General features: G+C 42.0%; 7 protein-coding genes across 7 annotated transcripts; 6 read left to right on the top strand and 1 right to left on the bottom strand.

The window, feature by feature from the left end:
- Positions 1-125: 125 nt before the first annotated feature.
- Positions 126-2,593, top strand: Bfra_008031 (putative pentatricopeptide repeat domain-containing protein; the record flags this gene model as incomplete). Its single annotated transcript, XM_037338396.1, has 2 exons — positions 126-959; positions 1,055-2,593. 2 exons carry the CDS (start codon positions 126-128, stop codon positions 2,591-2,593), a joined length of 2,373 nt encoding a protein of 790 aa, XP_037190459.1.
- An 884-nt stretch (positions 2,594-3,477) lies between these two features.
- Positions 3,478-3,726, top strand: Bfra_008030 (uncharacterized protein; the record flags this gene model as incomplete). Its single annotated transcript, XM_037338395.1, has 1 exon — positions 3,478-3,726. The coding sequence occupies one exon, from the start codon at positions 3,478-3,480 to the stop codon at positions 3,724-3,726; it is 249 nt and encodes an 82-aa protein (XP_037190458.1).
- Positions 3,727-4,115: 389 nt separating this feature from the next.
- On the bottom strand, positions 4,116-7,053 carry Bfra_008029 (uncharacterized protein; the record flags this gene model as incomplete). The annotated part of the gene is made up of 5 exons (XM_037338394.1): positions 4,116-4,460; positions 4,714-4,795; positions 5,371-5,702; positions 5,770-5,846; positions 6,699-7,053. 5 exons carry the CDS (start codon positions 7,051-7,053, stop codon positions 4,116-4,118), a joined length of 1,191 nt encoding a protein of 396 aa, XP_037190457.1.
- Positions 7,054-8,513: 1,460 nt separating this feature from the next.
- Bfra_008028 (uncharacterized protein) lies at positions 8,514-8,914 on the top strand (the record flags this gene model as incomplete). Its single annotated transcript, XM_037338393.1, has 2 exons — positions 8,514-8,573; positions 8,639-8,914. The coding sequence occupies 2 exons, from the start codon at positions 8,514-8,516 to the stop codon at positions 8,912-8,914; spliced, it is 336 nt and encodes a 111-aa protein (XP_037190456.1).
- A 799-nt stretch (positions 8,915-9,713) lies between these two features.
- On the top strand, positions 9,714-10,158 carry Bfra_008027 (uncharacterized protein; the record flags this gene model as incomplete). Its single annotated transcript, XM_037338392.1, has 2 exons — positions 9,714-9,782; positions 9,832-10,158. The coding sequence occupies 2 exons, from the start codon at positions 9,714-9,716 to the stop codon at positions 10,156-10,158; spliced, it is 396 nt and encodes a 131-aa protein (XP_037190455.1).
- A 1,140-nt stretch (positions 10,159-11,298) lies between these two features.
- Positions 11,299-13,379, top strand: Bfra_008026 (uncharacterized protein; the record flags this gene model as incomplete). The annotated part of the gene is made up of 8 exons (XM_037338391.1): positions 11,299-11,379; positions 11,431-11,666; positions 11,977-12,245; positions 12,298-12,570; positions 12,631-12,860; positions 12,910-12,942; positions 12,984-13,258; positions 13,310-13,379. The coding sequence occupies 8 exons, from the start codon at positions 11,299-11,301 to the stop codon at positions 13,377-13,379; spliced, it is 1,467 nt and encodes a 488-aa protein (XP_037190454.1).
- A 3,931-nt stretch (positions 13,380-17,310) lies between these two features.
- On the top strand, positions 17,311-18,540 carry Bfra_008024 (putative cnd3 protein; the record flags this gene model as incomplete). The annotated part of the gene is made up of 1 exon (XM_037338390.1): positions 17,311-18,540. One exon carries the CDS (start codon positions 17,311-17,313, stop codon positions 18,538-18,540), a length of 1,230 nt encoding a protein of 409 aa, XP_037190453.1.
- Between the last annotated feature and the right edge of the window lie 453 nt (positions 18,541-18,993).

The following is an 18,993-nucleotide window of genomic DNA, read 5'->3' as shown; positions in this document are numbered from 1 at the left end:
ATATTTTGAAGAAAGACAATGCTCGATTAACTTGTAAGCTTTAATAAGAAGCATGCGATACTTTCTATGGCAGTGATGGATCTGTATAAGTATCTGACCGAAATCTCAAGGGACGGCGCATCATAATGCGCCCTGCGTTACAACGGCTCATCTCTAGATATTCATCATTGAATCTCCTTCGATATCTAGTACACGCATCGAATATCCCGCCGTCCGCCAACATTCAATATGATTGTGCTGGTAAGAGATGCAATCGAAACTACGCAAGTGTCAGCATTGGGCTTGAGGCTGCCAATCAGTATAACTCGCAACATGATAGCCTTGCCACCGCCCAACCAGCCGTACGGCATGTGGTTTCGAAAAGAGCTCCGAATGGCTCCCACACAGTCATGCCTCATGCCGATACGAAATCGATGACTACCAAAAATTACAACAGATGGAAAAATTACTTCACACCTGGTGAACTTGAATATGAATCGCGTGTATCCGAAAGGGCTCGGAAAAGCGCACTACGATTAGTCGATAACCCGATTTATGAGAAAGATATTGAACTTTGGGCGGTGCTCTTAGTATACAGGCAAAGAATTTATGGCGATGAGGGAGTGAGGATGATTTGGGAAGCAATAATCACTAGGAACATCCAATTACCAGTCGAGGGTTTGGCATCTTGGACAATGTGGAGGGCCTTTTTAGATTTAGGCCTAGAAGATAAAGCTGTGCTCGAAAGCATTATTCGGTATGCGGATGGTCTACTGCAACAAACCGGTCAACGTTGGAATGGACTTTACACGAGGCTCATGTATCATCTTTTAATGAGTGGCAGAGGCGCCGAGGCATTTCAATGGCATCGAAGATTAATGGTGCATCATTCACCAGAGGCTAAAGCTTTCGAGAAATTATGTTTCAGAGTGATTACTCTCGGGGAGATATCGAAGCTCTGCGGAAGATTTATGAAGGAAGTAAATTTCATGTATCATATTCCAGCATCATGGTACCATTATATCACCGAGAAGAATACTCATCTGCATACAAATGGCACTTCTCGCTGTTTCAGAAAAAAGACTTTCCAAAAACTGCAAGACCTACAGAAGATCTGATTCGACTGTTGACAAAATTCAAAAGCCCGTTGGCTCTTCGGGTCGCCCGCAGCTTGGTACATGCAGGGATATCCATACCTCCTGGTCTAGAGCATGAGCTTAAAGACACTCAAAGTATATCTAGAGAGATGATGAATCTTATTCATGGTGAAGTCTTTCATATTAAACCTAAGAAATATGATGACGAATTGGGAGCTCGATGGCTTGCTACAACCTGGGTGCCATTAGATGTATCCATACAATCTATTCACGCACTGGGAGTTAAGGAAATTGGGCCCCTATCTTTTCAATCTATTGCTCTGCGGGATCCGGATACTAAAGCTATCATTAAGAGGCTCGATCAGCTCGCAGATCTTGGTATATCTCCTGGTCAGTCGAAGTTTGTCAAGGCCGTGGAATTTTTTGCGAGAGAGGGAAATCAAGAATATGTGAACGCATTAGTAAACAGCGACCAGCATCCTGCAGCACTTGATGATTGGATACTCCAAGAGAAACTCTTGGCTTCGTACGCAGCTAAAGAACAATTAACCGAATTCCGACAAGCGATGGCCATACGATTAGTCGGGAGCAGAACTCCTGATTTTGACGTTTACAACATACACCTTAGGATTTGCGTTATCAGACACCAATGGAATGCTGTGCTGAAGACATTATCCGATATGCGGATAAATCATATACCGGTAAAACCGACTTCGATATCCTGTATTCTGCGGCAACTCTTGCGACCACGTCGGCGCGGTCGGCGACCAGTAATGGATCCCAAGCACAATAATTTCGATGATGTAACTATGGCTACCAAGATTCTGACAGGTATCATGACATCTGGCTCATCAGTTCCAGTACATCATTGGACCGAAATCATTCGGCGACTAGGGATGCTTGGCCGCGAAAAAGAGTTACACAATTTGTGCATGTTTCTAGCTTCCTGGTATGGCTCCAAAAATCATGATCTTCTACCTGGTGCAAACCATCTACGAATTCGAGATCGCACGCAACTTCCGGACGATCTAGTTCCTAAGTGGCACCATCAACATCCTCTCAAGCGTCTCTTCCCACCCAGTCTGCAAAGAGCCATTGTGGAATGGGGTTTTCAACGAGCGTTAGCGAGCCCATCGCCAAAGGTTCCAGGCTTTGTACGCGCGAGTGATAAAGTAACATACAATATCACGAACGGTATTGTACTTTTGCGAGAACTCCACCATATGGGCGTAGAGATCGAACCACACGCCATCAGAAGAGCAGTTATTAATCGTTTGATCATTCTCTATGGACCGGGAAGATCCACCGTTAAAGCGAATCGACAAGCGCGAATTCTGAATCCTCTAAGCTTGGAAGAGGCAATAGCTGAGATTGATAACTGTCTACCAGGGACAAAAATGTTCCCTTATCCAGATGCGGCGAAACATATTCGACACCAAGCTAATATGAGATTTTTAAGGATTAGACGTTGGCGCTTGAAGCGAGATGCTAGATGGCGATTGACAGGGAGGTTCTGATTCTAGGGCTGGGATCTGTACGAAAGTTGTATCATATTTTAAATTAATGTCAGGTTTTTATGTTTATGTAGTTCTGATATTCTAGGAACTCTGAATCTCTCAAATCATATCAATTTTACAAAGCAATTGTGTTTCTCAAGTGATCTCGCAGACAGTGTTCCTCTTTGAAGTACCATCTGCCCGGGGAACAAGAGGTATCGGATGGAAGAAACCATACATCTGATGTGGTATCCCCGGGATTAGCTACCGGCCATATGAAATGTGCCATTCTATTCATAATCGGACGAGAAGGACAGCCGACAAACGCGATTTAATCAGATGCGAATGTGTCGGTACCAACCGTTCATGATCAGGAGGAAAGAGTAAAGATACCTGTAGTGTGGCAATTCTACATGATACGGGAGGGGTCGCTTAGATGCAATTCATGTGAGTTGAAATTGAGATTTGACGAAGAGCAAGTGATATGAAATTCCTACGCGATTTTCTCTTTTTGTGATATTTCATGTGTTTAGAAGCATGCGAGCAAACCTTTCTGATGGAGTGTATGTCTTGCCTACATGTGTACACAGTGATGAAGAAGTCTATTATCATTGTGAGTCTAAGTCGAGGATAGTGACTAACCTTTTACATGCCGATGTTTGTATTGCTACTGATGATGAAGGTCTGATGACAATGTTTTCACAAACGCCGATTTTTTTTTAAATCGGTGTTTGAAACTCTGAGTCATGTATACAGATGTGTGCTCGTTCATCTTCTTCCCATATAAGAATAAAAGTTTTGCGCTCATAATCGTGAATATTCCTATTCATATCCCTCTTGGTTTTGAACCCAACTCAAATCGAAGCAATCAGATAAATTCTAACGAGACAACATACCGCATCACTATGTCGAACAGTGCGCTCCCAAGCATACTTCCGCCCTATCTCCCCGGAGATCACGCACAATGGACTACCAATGGCAATTACCTATACGTCATAATACGAACGAACCGAATTGAAGGTACTCAGGGGTTTGAGTACATGGTTGGGCCTCCTCCATTCTCGACTAGTGAAATGGTGATGAGCAGGGCTAGGGAGGAAGATTTGAAGGTTTTTATTAGGAACAAATCATCTTCGGGAGATCAGGAGATTTGAAATTTAGATGTTTGTGTTAAGTTGGGAGATTCTAGCGATGCTTTAAAGGGGGTTCTCGAGAGCGGCGTGGGATTATTTGTATGTAGTTGATATTCTGAAGGATATTTAACTTCGCGAAATCAACAATGTTCTTCTTCAATCTCAATATGATGCTTCCATGTACTTAGCTACTCTTCGTCGTGAAATACTAGAGTTGCTAATCGATCTTGATCAAGTGAGTGAAAAATTAACAATGTATTAATTTAAGATTGAATCGATTGTCGGCTATTGACTTGGTTGTTTTAAAATCTACCATTCCAATTTCAACAATTTCAAATGGTTATTTGCTCTGAGATATCAATTCGTATTGTGGTATATCTAGAGAAAGTGTGCCATAGCTCAACGGAGCCCTATCGATCCTTTGCAATTTGACGCAGCTGTCCCTCTTCAACCTTCTTCACTTCCCCATTCTCCAACTTTATCATATAACAACACCTAATGTTAAAATTTTCCCGCCCTTCTTCGGGACAGATTTCCTCTCTTATGCGCTCCGATCTCACGGTAGCGGGAATGAATTTAGCATCGTCAGCGGAAGCACCAATGCCCGAATGAATTTCCGATGTCAAGTCTCGGTTCATGGTAACGTTGCTAATCTCTGATGCAGTTTGAATGTCAGATGTAGGTGCTGTTGACGTTTCTCCTTTTCCGGTCCAATGAACACGAGCACCTCTCTTGAATATTACTTTTGTAGGATCCTGAACTTCGTTAGTTGAGATTTCGCGAGTGAGTAGGGGGTAAACGGACGGATGGGAGAATGGATGTGTCATCAGAACAATTAGAGCAGGAATTGCCCATCAGGGGTTTTTGGTCAGAGTTTGGAATTATGGCGAGAGATTTCGATTGTGATATTTTTGATGTAATTAGAATTGAAAACATCTAGTAGTGCTAGAAGATGGTAAAATTTGACTAGTATTTTTTGGAAACAAGTAGATATTGATCTTTTGTTACGGCACCTTCTTGTCTACACGTAAGTTCTGACTTATATGACTGAAGATTGTTACGCTCTCGAGTCGCTTTGGATTTACTGTGTCTGCAAAACGCATAATTAGCAACTATTTACAAACTGACAACTCTGAATCACTAGCTGGAAGTGCAAACATACAAGTAATTCACCTCCAAAATTGCTCAGGAACACTCATACTTCGTCAAAGCAGGACTTTTCAAGAAATTTGAGCCTATATCTGGGGCACCTTGATGGCAATCACAGTCCAATTATACAAATGAGCTGATGTCGGTGACATTACCAGGGTGTCTGATAGTCTAGACTGTAGTTTAACAATCATAAGCCTTGGAACATTCAATCATCAAAAAATATTGAAATTGCTTTTATTAACTTAATTCGAAACGGTTTTTATATATAATTAAACTTCGTAATAGCATTTGATGAACAACGCATATCACAATATAAAAATCACAACCGGTCAAGAACAAAAACTTTTATAAATGGCATCAAAAATCAACGACTTCTATTGTTCCAAACCCAGCCATGTATTTAAGACCTACGATTCTTAAACAAGACTAGATCAACCCATATTGCTATTCCGCATTAACATCCTCTACTCAACCGCGATTCCGACCGAATCTGATACTCAGAGCCATGTCAACTTCTTTCCATTGACCTTTTGCACTATCGTACCCGCGTCGACTCGTATATCATAAAACACGCCAACTTCTTCGGTTTTGATAGTTCTACTGGTACTGATAGTCGAAGTTCCGTTCAAATTTGCTCCTCGGTTTGAACGTGGCGCCGCAATAACGGTTTCGTGTTTCTTAATCACAGTAACACGAATTTTAGCATTGTCGTTTGAGTTGTTGATTAAGGGAGGCGAAGAAGAGGGAGATGATGGTGGTTGTGGCGAGGGAGGAGGTGTAGTTCCTTTATGGCCGGTCCAAAAGAGTATGTCGCCTGTTTTAAATGCTTGCGCAGATTGTGGAACCTTCAGTATGTTAGCTGGAGTTTATATCTAGACACAGGGTATTAAATCAGTGAAGGGTATGACGAACAGCCGAGGGACCAATTCCTGGTGAGCGCGAAAAGAGTTCTTCCATGAAAGGAGTTTGGGGTCGGCGCGAAATGGATGCTTAATTTTTTGGGTCTGAAAAGTTTCAGTGCCCTGTGTTTTTACAATTTCTCGTGAGCTTAAGAGCAATTCAATGAGTTTCTAGTGAACCAAGGTAATATTACTTTTAGTTATAATCATTTGGCTCCTAGATTCCCTCTTATATAAGTGAATGCCTTAAAATTACAACAGTGAATTGTTTGAATTTGAAGGTTGACTCCATCGTACTACAAGAGATATTGTAAGCACACCACTATCATTCTCCATTCAGGAGCCAAACTTCTGTCATTATGTTCTTCCCAATTCACAAATTGCATGATGACCACAACCACCCTCCGTGTTAACGAACCCTTATTCAAATCATGGGGAGTCATATTATGGGGTTTGTGAGCTTACCAGGTGCAAGCGGGTGCCATATTCTGGCTGACGTGTACACTATATTGATTTTACTTGATCAACAACCGATTCAATAGGAGGCAGATTAAGGTAGTGTTTGTTGTCTTGATGAGTTATATGGATTTTCAAGTATTCCAAGGAGTTTGAGCATTCTTTTATCTAAAAGAAAACGTCGATTATTCTACTTCACTTGTAACAGTTTTTCCTCTAACCAGATCGTGTAAGACACACTTCATGAAAGCATACACGCCATGAGAACATAGAGCCTTGAGAGCAAGGTTGTGCAGATTCGGGAAGAAGGGATTTTAACGTTAATGAAAGACGGATTAGGATGTACATATTTGGTCTCTAAGTATGGGTATCCTCAGATATCTACATGAAGAAGATGAAGCATAGAAGCAGGATCCCAGTGATTATCATTGTCTTCAAAGCTACCAAACAATTCAAAACCATACTACAAAATCCCAAGCTAATGACTATTTTCCAACCCTTCCGATACTGGACGCCAGCTTAACTCTTTGCCATTGACTCTATACTTTGTAGCGCCATTAAATAACATGATATCATACCAGTCATCCACATCGTCCACTTTCGCGTCGGCAATTCTCCGTGCTTGACCAACATATGTAGAAGAAGATGCAGGAATAACGGGGTTTTCATGCTTCTTCAAAATGGTGGCGCGGATCGAGACAGGTACCGAGCGTATCCAAATTAAGTTTGTGGGGTTAGTCCAATACACAAGAGTGTTGACCTCAAACACTTTGCCTGCGAATGGATCATGGAGTGGTGATGGAGCTGGAGGACCACCGAAGCCGTTTGATGGATCGGGCATTGCGAAAAATTTCTCAGCCTGGCACAAAAGTTGTCAAAAGAACCGGTCTTTACAGTTTCCCTTCGATAATCTTAGATTTAAATTAAAAGATAGTCTTACACTGAAGCCTGTAAGTTGTGCATTATATAAATGAGCGTTCTTCTCCCACGAATGAGGAGTTTGATCGCTTAGAAGCTCACTTGATACCAACAGATCTGCTTGCAACAACTTTATGAACGTAGGTGAATGACCTTAAGTCATTAGGCCACTGTAGTAGACTAAGCGAGAGGGCTAGTCTCAACATGTAAGGATTGCTTCTTCCTGTACAAATCTAGCTCTTTAGACAGAATAAAATGTTGACAATTAGGACCTACACCGTCGGTACTACGTCAGCTGTACTTTTCTCACACAGACAATAACACAAGACCAGTACGCGTTTGCGAATCAAACACAAAAGCCTGCTGATATCACGAATTTTCATATAAATATCGTAGAGATTTATGATCCTAGATGCTTCAATGGTCGGAGTCACGAAGTCATACATTTGAGCCAGAATAACGAGCATGTTTTCATAGGAAATTCAGCTTTCTAAAACCAAATAAGGCGGGAAAGTTTTGTAGATAGAGAGTTCGACTTGCTAATGCAATGAGAATGTGTATGAACTTCATTCCCTCCCTCAAAATAATACTCATTTTATACATTTCATCGTTGTGTGATGTTGTTCGTGTTGTTTATGTTGCTCATGTTGTTCATGTTGTGGATCTGTGTATGATATAAATACCCACAAAACAATTCCATATTGTAAAGATCCCTTAACTTGACCAATTACCTCCCGATGTATCTGCCCCGTCATGAATCAATGTTTTAGAGTCTCCAATAGTTTGGATTGCAGACAGGAAATCAAAAGATTTGGATCCATGAATCCGATCGGTAGATTCTAATAGTTTGATGTTTTGCATCAACTTTGAATATTGTATTGTATTGTATCCGAAATTTGAGAATGAATATTCAGGTTGTTGACCTGTACTATTAATAAATGGATTCTATAATCACCTTTGGGAATTGGACCTGCGACTGTGAGTTGATGGATTGCTGGTACTATGTCATATATGTGCCATTTGTAATTTCTCATTATTGATATTGTGTCTAATCTATTCTAGGTTCTAGAGCTACGAGGACTATATGCAATACATGCGTACGCTAGTGGAACTAGCGTGCTCACGTGCATATATTCACTCGTATCGCAACAATGCCCCCCTGCGACCCAGGTCACTTGGAATTTGAGTAGATAAATCTTTCTCCTTAACTTCACTTGGGTCATTGATATTGTGGTAGACATTCATATCGCTCAATACTGCCATTTTTCATTTCCAAAGACGGTGGAAACCTATCACCTACATGGTAAACAGGTTCTCGGTACGAGCGCCAGTAAATAGGCATACTATTCAATCTCGCAGGACGAAGAGCCTAACCGAAAAACCATGGTGAGTGAATCAGCAGCTCTACGAAACCTAGCCAACTACCATAAATGTAACGCAAGAGTAAGCATACTTCCATAACTCCCAATCAACACCAAAGCAATACACATAACATAACACAATCCCAGAATCCAAACCTCTTCTACAACGGAGTGCGCATTCCCGATGCAAAATTTCAGGTCGGATCTCAAGTATGGTATTACTCATGCGATGATGATGTGGACATAGAAAATTCTCGAGCACTCATCACGGAGGGACCTGTTCTTTACTGTAGAATGGTGCGTATTCTCGGTCATGATCAGCATATCTGGCATACTTATTGCGTCAGATATATGGATGCAACGGATGCGACAAAGCAACCTCAAGAGATGAACCTTATTGAAGTCACTGAAATATATCTCTGAGGGAATTGTACTATTGAGATAGATGACTGTACTGCTCAGATAGATACTGGAATGGGATATCGTGGATTTTTCAGAATGGGGTGGTATAAGAAACTGTATGGGCCATGTTATGATTTGGTAAGAATATCATGGGCGTAAGATAGTTTGGGCAAAGAATGGAATTATAGCCATGTGATGTTTGTGAATTTTAGGCATAGCCTTCCCAACTGTAGAAATATCAATTCTATCGAAACTTCATAGTTACTGATGTGGTATTAAGTCGATGGACAGACAATGTGCGAGACAGAAATGGAAGCTCTCGAGTTGGGCAATCATGTGAAGTCACACCAGGTATTTAGATGTATAGCTAAGTGATCAGTACGTGGTCAAATTGTGATGTATGGACGTCATATGCCCAAGATCCATGAGATAAGGTTCCGTAAACTATCCTCGTAGTATGCGCCTTCTCAAAGAATGGCACATCGACCTCCTGTACCACTGAATACTTATGACCTCACTGATTTGTGATTGTAAGGCAAACGTCAAACACCTTCACAGGGTGCGTGATGACTGGCAGACACTGCTCTGATCCATGTGAAGGTGTCATTGAGCAACGATTAAGAAACAGTCAAGGGGGCTCGATCGATATATATTGCCCTCCACCACCCGCTCAACTTTATACCATCAACATCATTTTCGCAAATCTGGTCTGTCTTGAAGCTACCAGCATTTGACTTGCACTGTAATATCTATTCAGCGCATAAATCTAAAAGTACAATTTCGGAGTAAAAACGAGGAAACCAATACTAAAATAACAGACATGCCACCAGTGAGAAGAAGAAAGACACCCCACGAAAAATTGCGCGACTACAATAAAAAAAATGCAGAGGTAACACATCCCATATCTTCCCAATGCACAATGAAACTAACCAATATAGGATCCCACCCTAATTTACAAAGGAGAACGCTGTCCCGACGCGAAAATTTGCGTCTTATCGCGTGTCATGTGGATCCGAGGGGAAAACAACTTTGCGGACGCAGTCGTGGTTTCTGGTCCTATTCTCGCCAGCGAAGGCCAACGCGAAAGGATCGTAGTTGCAGAGAACGCGACTAGTCGATACAACTGGCATATGTATTTTGTTAGATATTTGAATTATGGGGAGACTCAGTTTAGTCTCTCGGATAGGCCAGTGGCAGAGGCGGATCTGGTTGAGAGAGCCTATCCTAATCCAATTGTAGATCGAGTAGGCTCTACAAACACTTGATAACTTGTAGAATAATCTTACAATCTACTCATAATTGAATAAAGCATAGCCGAATGCATGAAGTGTGGCAAAGAAGTATTGAACTTTTGTAATTGAGTCGCTTGTTGAGATTCAACATTGTGAATGGATAAGAAAAATTAGAGAAAGGTATCAGATCAATGTATACAGTAGCAGTTTGAAACAATTTTGATATTGGTTCCAGCGTAGATGTATATCAAGTAGAGTGAAAACTCCCTGGGAATGTTCAAATCTGTGACTCGTGCACCCTATATCATTGCAAGTCATAATCTTTCAAATAATCACCTTGTCGAGAGTTAGAGGCTGGAGCATAGCAATGAGAGTTGCCGGAATGACACAAAAAACGTTGTATTTGAAATCATAGACAAAGCTACTCACCTTGGGAGTTACTGATTGTGGTATGAAAAGAGCAATGACTCAAAATTACCATGTATGTTGTATGCCGATTGATTCAAAGAACCTCAAAGAAATGATTAGTGTTTTCATGAATTGAACGGTCATTGAGGTACCATAATTGTGGGCGGTTGGAAATTTGAGATGATTCAATCCGCACAACTTTGAAGATACCTCAACGAACCACGAAACTCATCTCCGTGTTGGGTGTCAATGTAGTTTGAATGAAATGATAATGAAGTAAAATCCCCTCATTGATTGCAAGCTATTGCATCAAAGCAAGAGGCCTCTAAGAACTTGTTAGGAGTCACCAGCCTCAATATTGAATATGGGTGAATAACATTTCTATAATGATTGATGGTTGTCATGATCTTTCATACAACGCTGTATATGACACTTTGGCAAACACCAAGGAAGATTGAACCTTTGAGGAAATGGAAACCTGTTGAATCATACCTTCCTTGTCCATGTATAAGAAGGATCGCAGTGCACCTCATGTGAAGACTCTTCTCATTCAAGCTACATTTGAATATCAACTCTAGGCGTTCGTTATTCAATTTCCTCTGTTGTGAACAGCAAACTAGAAAATCAGCTTCATCCTCAAGCAAATTAGAACAGTCACTCTAAAAATTTATCGAAAGAGTTGGAGATCATCAACTTAAGCATTCATCTACAGTGCAAGTAGTTTAGCAGATGTATCCGGATCTTGATAGAATCGTAGAAGTAAATATGGCTGAGGAAGCCAGATCGATGGATAACGAACAGACGGGTCCTGCTGATCTCGAGCATTACAATACAACGAATGCAGCGGTGATACAGTCTTGACACCCTCAATCAATTATGTAGCTAACTCCAACATAGAGACAGGATGGGCGGGCCATCCAAAATGCGAAATTCCATGCTGGGTCTCGCGTATGTTATGAACATCCGGATGATCCATTAGGGAAAGTCGAAGCAGTAGTGATTGCGGGTCCTTTCTTTTGCAATGAAAAAATGGAGACATCGAAAGGGAATGAAGAGCATGTCTGGCACACTTACAAAATCCATTATCACTTTAAGGACAAGACTGAAGTTCACGAGAACTCTAAGGTCGCAGAGTCAAACTTAAGCAGTAGGACGGAGCATGATGCGATTTTGGATAAGATAAGCGGACAGGCAAATTGAGCATCGTTGATTTTGTACCATACAAAAAATGCAAGTTCCCGTGTTAATCAAGTTGTGATTGGTCAGCTACTTCGTGACATTTTCGAGATGCCATGTACAATGCACATAGCCTCATTTGTGCGAGGTCGGAATTTGTTGTCATTGGACTGCAGCCTCGAAGGGCAATCTTCGTATATGAACAACCATGACTCGCAGGCTTGACAAACTTCTGGCACTTTCCCAATTAACCTAAAAAGTTTGAAGAAACAAGACGGTTGTCAGAGAATTCCCAATGACTACTTCACCACTCAACACTAATGACGATGACTTGATGGAGAAAGGGGAACACGGAGTTCGTGATGTGGTTATGGCCACTTTCCTAGACAATAAAACATTGCAACCAATCAGATTGGAAGGTGTTACACAGGAACAATTCAAGCAATCGCTACCAAGTCAGACGACGGAACGCTATCTTCAATACTTGCGAGGTGTTAAAGGTAGAAAGGACGCAAAGGACTGTGTCGTCAGCACGAGTAAGTTTGAAGTGAGGGTTCTATTGCTTAACCCATGCTGATCTATACACAGTTGAGCGGCGTCCTCAAGGCTATCCACAGCTCGCGGCGGTCATAGATAGTGATGAACAATTCATGTTGTATCGACGATTTGGCCACCTACAAGCACGCATATTGCTCAATAAACAGGACGAATTGCGAGAGCTAGAGGATCGGCTTGCTCATATAGACAGGTGTTATGCAAGAAGATGGCCCGCGAGGCTGCGCTCCAGAGACGTCTGTAACGCCGAAAGCAATGATCTTAAAGGAATTCTTGAGGCAGTTGAGGAAAAGTACAAGGAATATGGTGAGTCCAGCGTGATGGGCTGATAAGAATCCTAAACTGATAATTCCGATACCAATGAAGTTCAGCTCTTGACACACGCACAAACTTTAACGAATTTCGACCGGCCAATGACGGTGGACTACTTAAGACTGAAGAATTACTTTGATCGAGAGGCTCCCCTTTGCGGAGATGAGCAACAGTATATCCTCACCAAAGAGGATCTCATCACCCTCAAGCCAAGTCGAGAAAATACATGGTTGGATTCCGCTGTTGAAAAAATCCCACAGAACTTCCCATGCCGCTTGACGCGGGTGAGTAATGTTTATTGATGTAGCGTATATTACTGACAGATTTCCTTAGTATATATTTACTTCTGTAGTTCGTATAATGTTCGTGAGTTCAAATCTGTTTGTACTGATTTGAATTTGGATTAGGAACTCCAACAGAAAACAGACCCTACCACAACGAACATAGTTTTGTTCAATCCTGAACGAGTAAATGCGGTAGTATCAGTGATTTTGCTTATCACAGTTCTCACACTTCTTATCGTCCCAGTTTACATTCTATGGTACCTTAATCATATATCAACATCGAGTTCGTTCATTGGTGTAGTTATTGTGGTTCTTCTTGTTTTTACCTTTATCTTCTCTGCAGTTTTATCGCTCTTCACTCGAGCTAAACGTCACGAGGTTCTGGCTGCCGCAGCTGCGTACGTTCCATTTCTTTCATTTCCTTGCATTTCTATGCTAAACCGGTTTAGATACTGTGCAGTTCTTGTTGTATTCGTGGGAAACGTCGGAAGTCTGTCGCCGCCAGCTGCAGGAGGGTAAATTATATGAGAATGAACAACAGACAGGAGAATGGTGGGAGAAAGAGTTTGGATCATTGTTAGATAAATGATGAGCGCTGAGTGAAGGTGATATCTGGTGGGTGGTCACATTAATGTTTCTAGTTGAGTGCAACAATAAATCATCGGTGTTCTTGCGCAGATTGAAGAATGAGTCATGAATGTTTAGTGATTGTGTTTATGCTCGGACACTTCGAGAAAATTTGTCCCTCGCCAAAGTGCGATGAATCTCAATGACTTGTGCCTTGATGAATAGGTAGATGACAGAGGTCGACAATTTGGATGCTTGACAATGAGCCTGAAAATATGACGGCTAGAGTGAGTATTACCAGCGGGTATATATGAGTACTTAGACCACTGACTTGCATTGCAGTATATATTCTCTACCATGGTTTGACCTGCAGCAAATTCATGGCGACGAACTCTACTGACCTCTCAGCCAGGAACTTCAACAAAAACAGATTCGAAAGATTCCAATATCATCCTCTCCAGTCCCGAACGCGTCAACGTGGTGGTTGCATTGACAATACTGGCGGCCGTCTTAATTCTATTGATCCTGCCAGTCTTTCTGCTGTGGTTTATAAGTAATCTCAACACTTCAAGACCACTTATCGGGGTCCTCATAGCGTTGCTCTTGATTTTCACTCTGATATTTTCAGGTGTATTGTCGACTTTCACTCGAGCGAAACGACATGAAATCATTGCCGCTGCCGCTGCGTAAATACTTCCATCGACGTGTCAATTTTTAAACTAACGAATGATAGTTACTGAGCGGTACTTGTGGTGTTTGTCGGAAATGTTGGACAAATCAGTTCCTGAGATGTTTTAAACCCTGCAAGAAAATCATCGTGCCGAGGTTTTGACGGAAAGTATTGGTATGGCGTAGGGCGTCTTTACCAGGCTAAATCGAATGGTTATGTGGTAACATGAAAGTATGAGAGTGATTGCATGATGTATGTTGGGACAATCATAGTTCAAATGTTGTGATAGAACCAGGCAATAAACCTTTTGTGTCTGCACTCCCCTAATGCTTATATAGTAATGTAACTCAAACGTTGCATCAAAACCAGACAATGAATCCTCTGTATTTGTACTCTCATGATGCTCGTGTGATAATATGATTCAAATGTTGTATCAAAACCAAACAATGAACCCTCTATGTCTGCACTCCCACTACCACTCGAACAATGTATGCAGCACGCACTCCCAATGATAGTTGGAGACCTCTGGTGATTGTACGAAATCTCGTGCTACTTTGAAGAGTTTGGGAACAGGAGAGCTTCAAGTGAAGAAAGGGATCATCTTCTTCCTGATCAAATGATGATGATAAATGAATGAATGTCTATTTGTTACAAGTACAATGGGATCTGAGAAGGAAGAATTTTCATCGCCATGTGTCATATCATATGCTGAATGAGTGAAAAACTCTCAGCCTCTTTCAAATTTCCGAGTACGCCGATTGACTGCTTTCAACTTTGCATCTGTGTTCGTGCTCAGACGATTCAAGAGAAGTTGTTGCCAAAGTGCGATGAATCTCAATAACTTGGACCTTGGTCAATGGATGACAGAGGTCGGCAATCTTGATGCTTTGACAATGAGCTTGAAGACATGACCGCCAAAGTGATTTGTGAGGTTATTTTTGGACGAAATAGATATCGGATGAAAATGCAGTTCGTTGGCCGTGCGAGTGTGCTGGATGAACCTATGAGTGGGCTGAGCTGAGAGAGCACTGCGCACGTCTCCCGCAGAACGAAGAAGGAGGAACCGAGATGCCCAAAATATAAGGTTACAATCTTTTCAATGTTCGATATCAATTCAGATAATCACTGCCTATCATGGATAAAAATTGGAAAAAAAAGACATACTTATATCTAGATAACTACTAGCGGTCTTTGGTTTGCTGTATATTTATTATATATTGTATGAGATTTGTATCTCAACATGAAGTGATAAAATGTTCTCAATGTGACGAGTGCCGCCTTGTTTTCTCCCGTCGAGCCCGTCCACATGGAGAGCACTGGGCACGTGTGGATAAGGTGAGCTAATCCCTAAAAGAGCTAGTTCGGATCTTCACCAAGGGTTCTCCATCATCATCATCTTCTCGGTTCGAAGAAGAACCAAAGAGCCAAAGAGCCAAAGAGCAAAAGATTCACAAGAACCCCGAGAAGTCCATCATCGAAGATACGAACTCACGGATGTACCTAAGGATGTCCTCCTTGGGACTAGGGAGTATACTCTGCAAAGGGATCATCCTCGACAGAATTGACCCCATGTAGTCGAAAAGACGTGTCACATGATTGAAATGCTCGTATCGGAACCACTGGTTCTATTCTATACAGCCAGAATGCCGTCCGATCATAACAGTATAGCAAGTCAAATTTGTCATCTTAAGCTCTTTAGAGTGTCGGATAATTTTGCACCTTTCTCAATTGTAGCATGAAGGTTCAACGCCATAATGAATGTCAAAGGACAAAAGGACAAAAAGTTTGTCGATTTGAAATTCAATCTCAAATCCTTCGGTTATCATCTCTGGAATCTGGAATCTGGATGCTTCTTGGGCTTTCAAACTATCAGATTGAGCCTTCCTCTAGTAGGGTAATCATAGATGATTTCGGTTCTCGATCGAACTAATCATTGATCAACGAACAATGAATCTCGATGCCGGTTCCTCATCGCGGAGAAGTATACACGATCAACATAGAGGCACAGCCCCAAAGATTTGTAAAGAAACAAAATGAGAAGCACTATATGAAATCATGTGACTGGGAGACTTTCATCACAGCCTGCTGAGTTCAGGCTCTCTCTCAAGACTAATGTTTCTCGGAAGTGCTTACCGACCGCCAAGACCATCTATATCGAAAGTTCAGATTTATGGGTGGGCTTAGGATTATTCAAATTCGGCAGACGCCAGGAGCCGCAAGGAGTATTAGCCTTGGTTATACTAGATATGTTTCAAAGAAGGGGGACCGATCATACTATACGGACCCTACATCCATCAAAATTAAGGACATCATTCACGCTATCAAATTGTCCCATTGATATGTGCCAAAATAGAGACTACACAGACTACATGCAATCTCCGATTGGCGTGGCTCGAGGTGTGCATACACGAGTATTGATGCCTTTCGAAGCTCTGGTATCAAAGCAACCTCCAAATACAATGGTTGCTATTGTCCAAGACTTTGACTACACACAACAAATACATGCCTTGTTGCGGCGTAGTCACAAAATTTGTTCCTTACACTAAGCTCCATTGATCATAATCTGTTCATAGACCAACGCTAATACCCGAAGAGGCGAGAATGAAGTCCTATTTAAGCTTTTTTTTGTGGATTGCTCTCATCTTTCGTCCAAAAATGAACATTGGTCCGCACGGGAAAGCTTCTGGTACCTGCATTGAGAGAGTTCAAAGCGGCGGGTACCTTACTGAGTGCACCGGGCGTTCCCAAGGATTAACAACACTAAAGTTTTTAGTATGAGCACTAATTCCTCAAAGCGTCTTATCACACTCATCGCTCATTTGCCATTGAATTACACATTCTTTTGATTGCGGGAAATTTTGTCAAATTGGCAGCTCGACGTAGTTGAGGAAAATCCAAGCGATTCTAGCATCAAAGAACTAGGCGATGAAGAATCCAGATGAACGGATACTATCTAGCTGAACTAAAAATTCTTTCTCCGGTTTCTCATTTCCTTCCATGAGCTAGTCGCCTGAGAGCTTTCCTCTCCTCCACGATGAAGCCTACTTTGCACTCACCAGTTTACATTCTTGGTTACTCGAGGGTCCTCCCTATACTTCAATGAAATCATATATCTAGGTTGATCTTTCCCTCTATTTTCTTTTTCTCATCATCCAACATTCACAAACATTCTTTACATACTCTTCTTTCTTCACATCGCATCCATTATTTAAAATGCATTCTTCCGCACTCCTTATTGCAGGCTTTGCAGCTCTTGCTGTAGCCAAACCAGCTGCTCAAGGCATTGATTTTGCCGCCATCAATGCTATTGCTCTTCCAACCATCACTGGTCCAGCCCCAACTGCCACCAAAGAATCTATAGTTATTGACAACGCTGCTGCTTCCGCTTCAGGATCTGCCAAGGCTACCGGTCTTGCTACTGCTTCAGCAACTGCTTCGCAAAATGTCAAACGTACCTACTGGAGTTGGGGAGGAAATGGTGGATGGAGTAATGGAGGAAGTGGAGAAGCCGCCAGCACAACTGCTCAGAGCACTCCCACCTCAACTACAACTCAAAACAGTGTTCCTACTTCTTCTACCGCCGCTGTACCAGAAACCACCCCAGATGTCAGCAAAGCATGTGCAATTCAACCAGATGGTTACGGACCAAAGGTCCAACCAGATACCGTTGATGCTTTCCTCGCTTATACTCAATTCCACACTGACGCCAAGAATGCCGCCACTCCCTCCGGCTACACTCAATCCTTCGTTGATCTCAACGCTGCAGTAACTGCTGTTACCTATCTCGGACTTACCACCTTCACCACCTACGATGTCGCTCAGTGCGGTTCCCTCTGCGACAGCACCTCCCTCTGCACAGGTTTCAACATCTACGTTGAGCGTGATCCTTACATGAACCCATCTGATGCATGCAAGAACCCAGCCTCCATCACCAACTACAAGTGTACTCTCTGGGGCTCTGGCGTCACTACTGAATCTGCCACTAACACCGGTCAAATGCGCACTGATTTCCAAGTCGTCATCACCGGTTCCAACGGATACTCCAAGACCGTCACTCCCGCACCACAACCAGGCTGGAAGCCACCTCAACAATGCGGTGGTGGAAGCAAGGGACACTCTCACCCAAACACCTGCTTGGGACAAGCTTTCTTCCCCGGTCCATACAACCCCGCTGTCTGCGCCGGCTATGCTACCGCCCAGAACTCTAAGAATCTTTCCCTCATCTCCTGGTGGATGCAAATGATCTACAAGTTCTTGAACTACTCTCCATTCCAATGCAAGTTCTTCAACTCCTACATGTTGAAGAAGAATGGAAAGCCAATGGGTACCTACTGCTCCTTGTTCGCTCAATCCTACTCCAGCAGCCAAGCTACCTATAACCCTGGTCAACAGGGTTCCGATAGCTGGACTTGCGAGAGCTCGTACACTTACACTCTTAACTAAACTAAGGGGTTGATAAGATGTCAATGGGAGAGAAAATAAGAGATGGTTAGATGGTGAGAGGGAGTAAAAGGGAGGATAGGATAGGATGAGATGGAACTGGATTGGATGGGATGGGATTCGATGGAACACAAAGCAAAGAAGGCTTTTTTAATGCGCTAATGTCTCACTTGAGACGAAATTTCTTGTCACTCCTTTATGTATAATTTTTAGTCGAACAGATGAGCAGGCATGATTTTTGGATCATATTTTGTCGAATGCAATATTTAATGGATTTTCTCAATAATTTTTTATCTTCTCTTCTCTTGTCTTGTGATTGATAGATTGATTGATAGATATGTAATAATGTAATATGATGTGATGTGAAACGAAATCAATAAAATTGTCAGTGAAGAAACTCATTTCGAATATGAGTTCTGGTAATAGATTCCTTGAGTTTTCTATTAAATAATTTCA

Source organism: Botrytis fragariae (genome assembly GCF_013461495.1).
Source record: "Botrytis fragariae strain BVB16 chromosome Unknown tig00000112, whole genome shotgun sequence".
Lineage (NCBI taxonomy): Eukaryota > Fungi > Ascomycota > Leotiomycetes > Helotiales > Sclerotiniaceae > Botrytis > Botrytis fragariae.
Note: the sequence above shows the minus strand (reverse complement) of the source record. Positions and strands in the feature narration are given on the sequence as shown.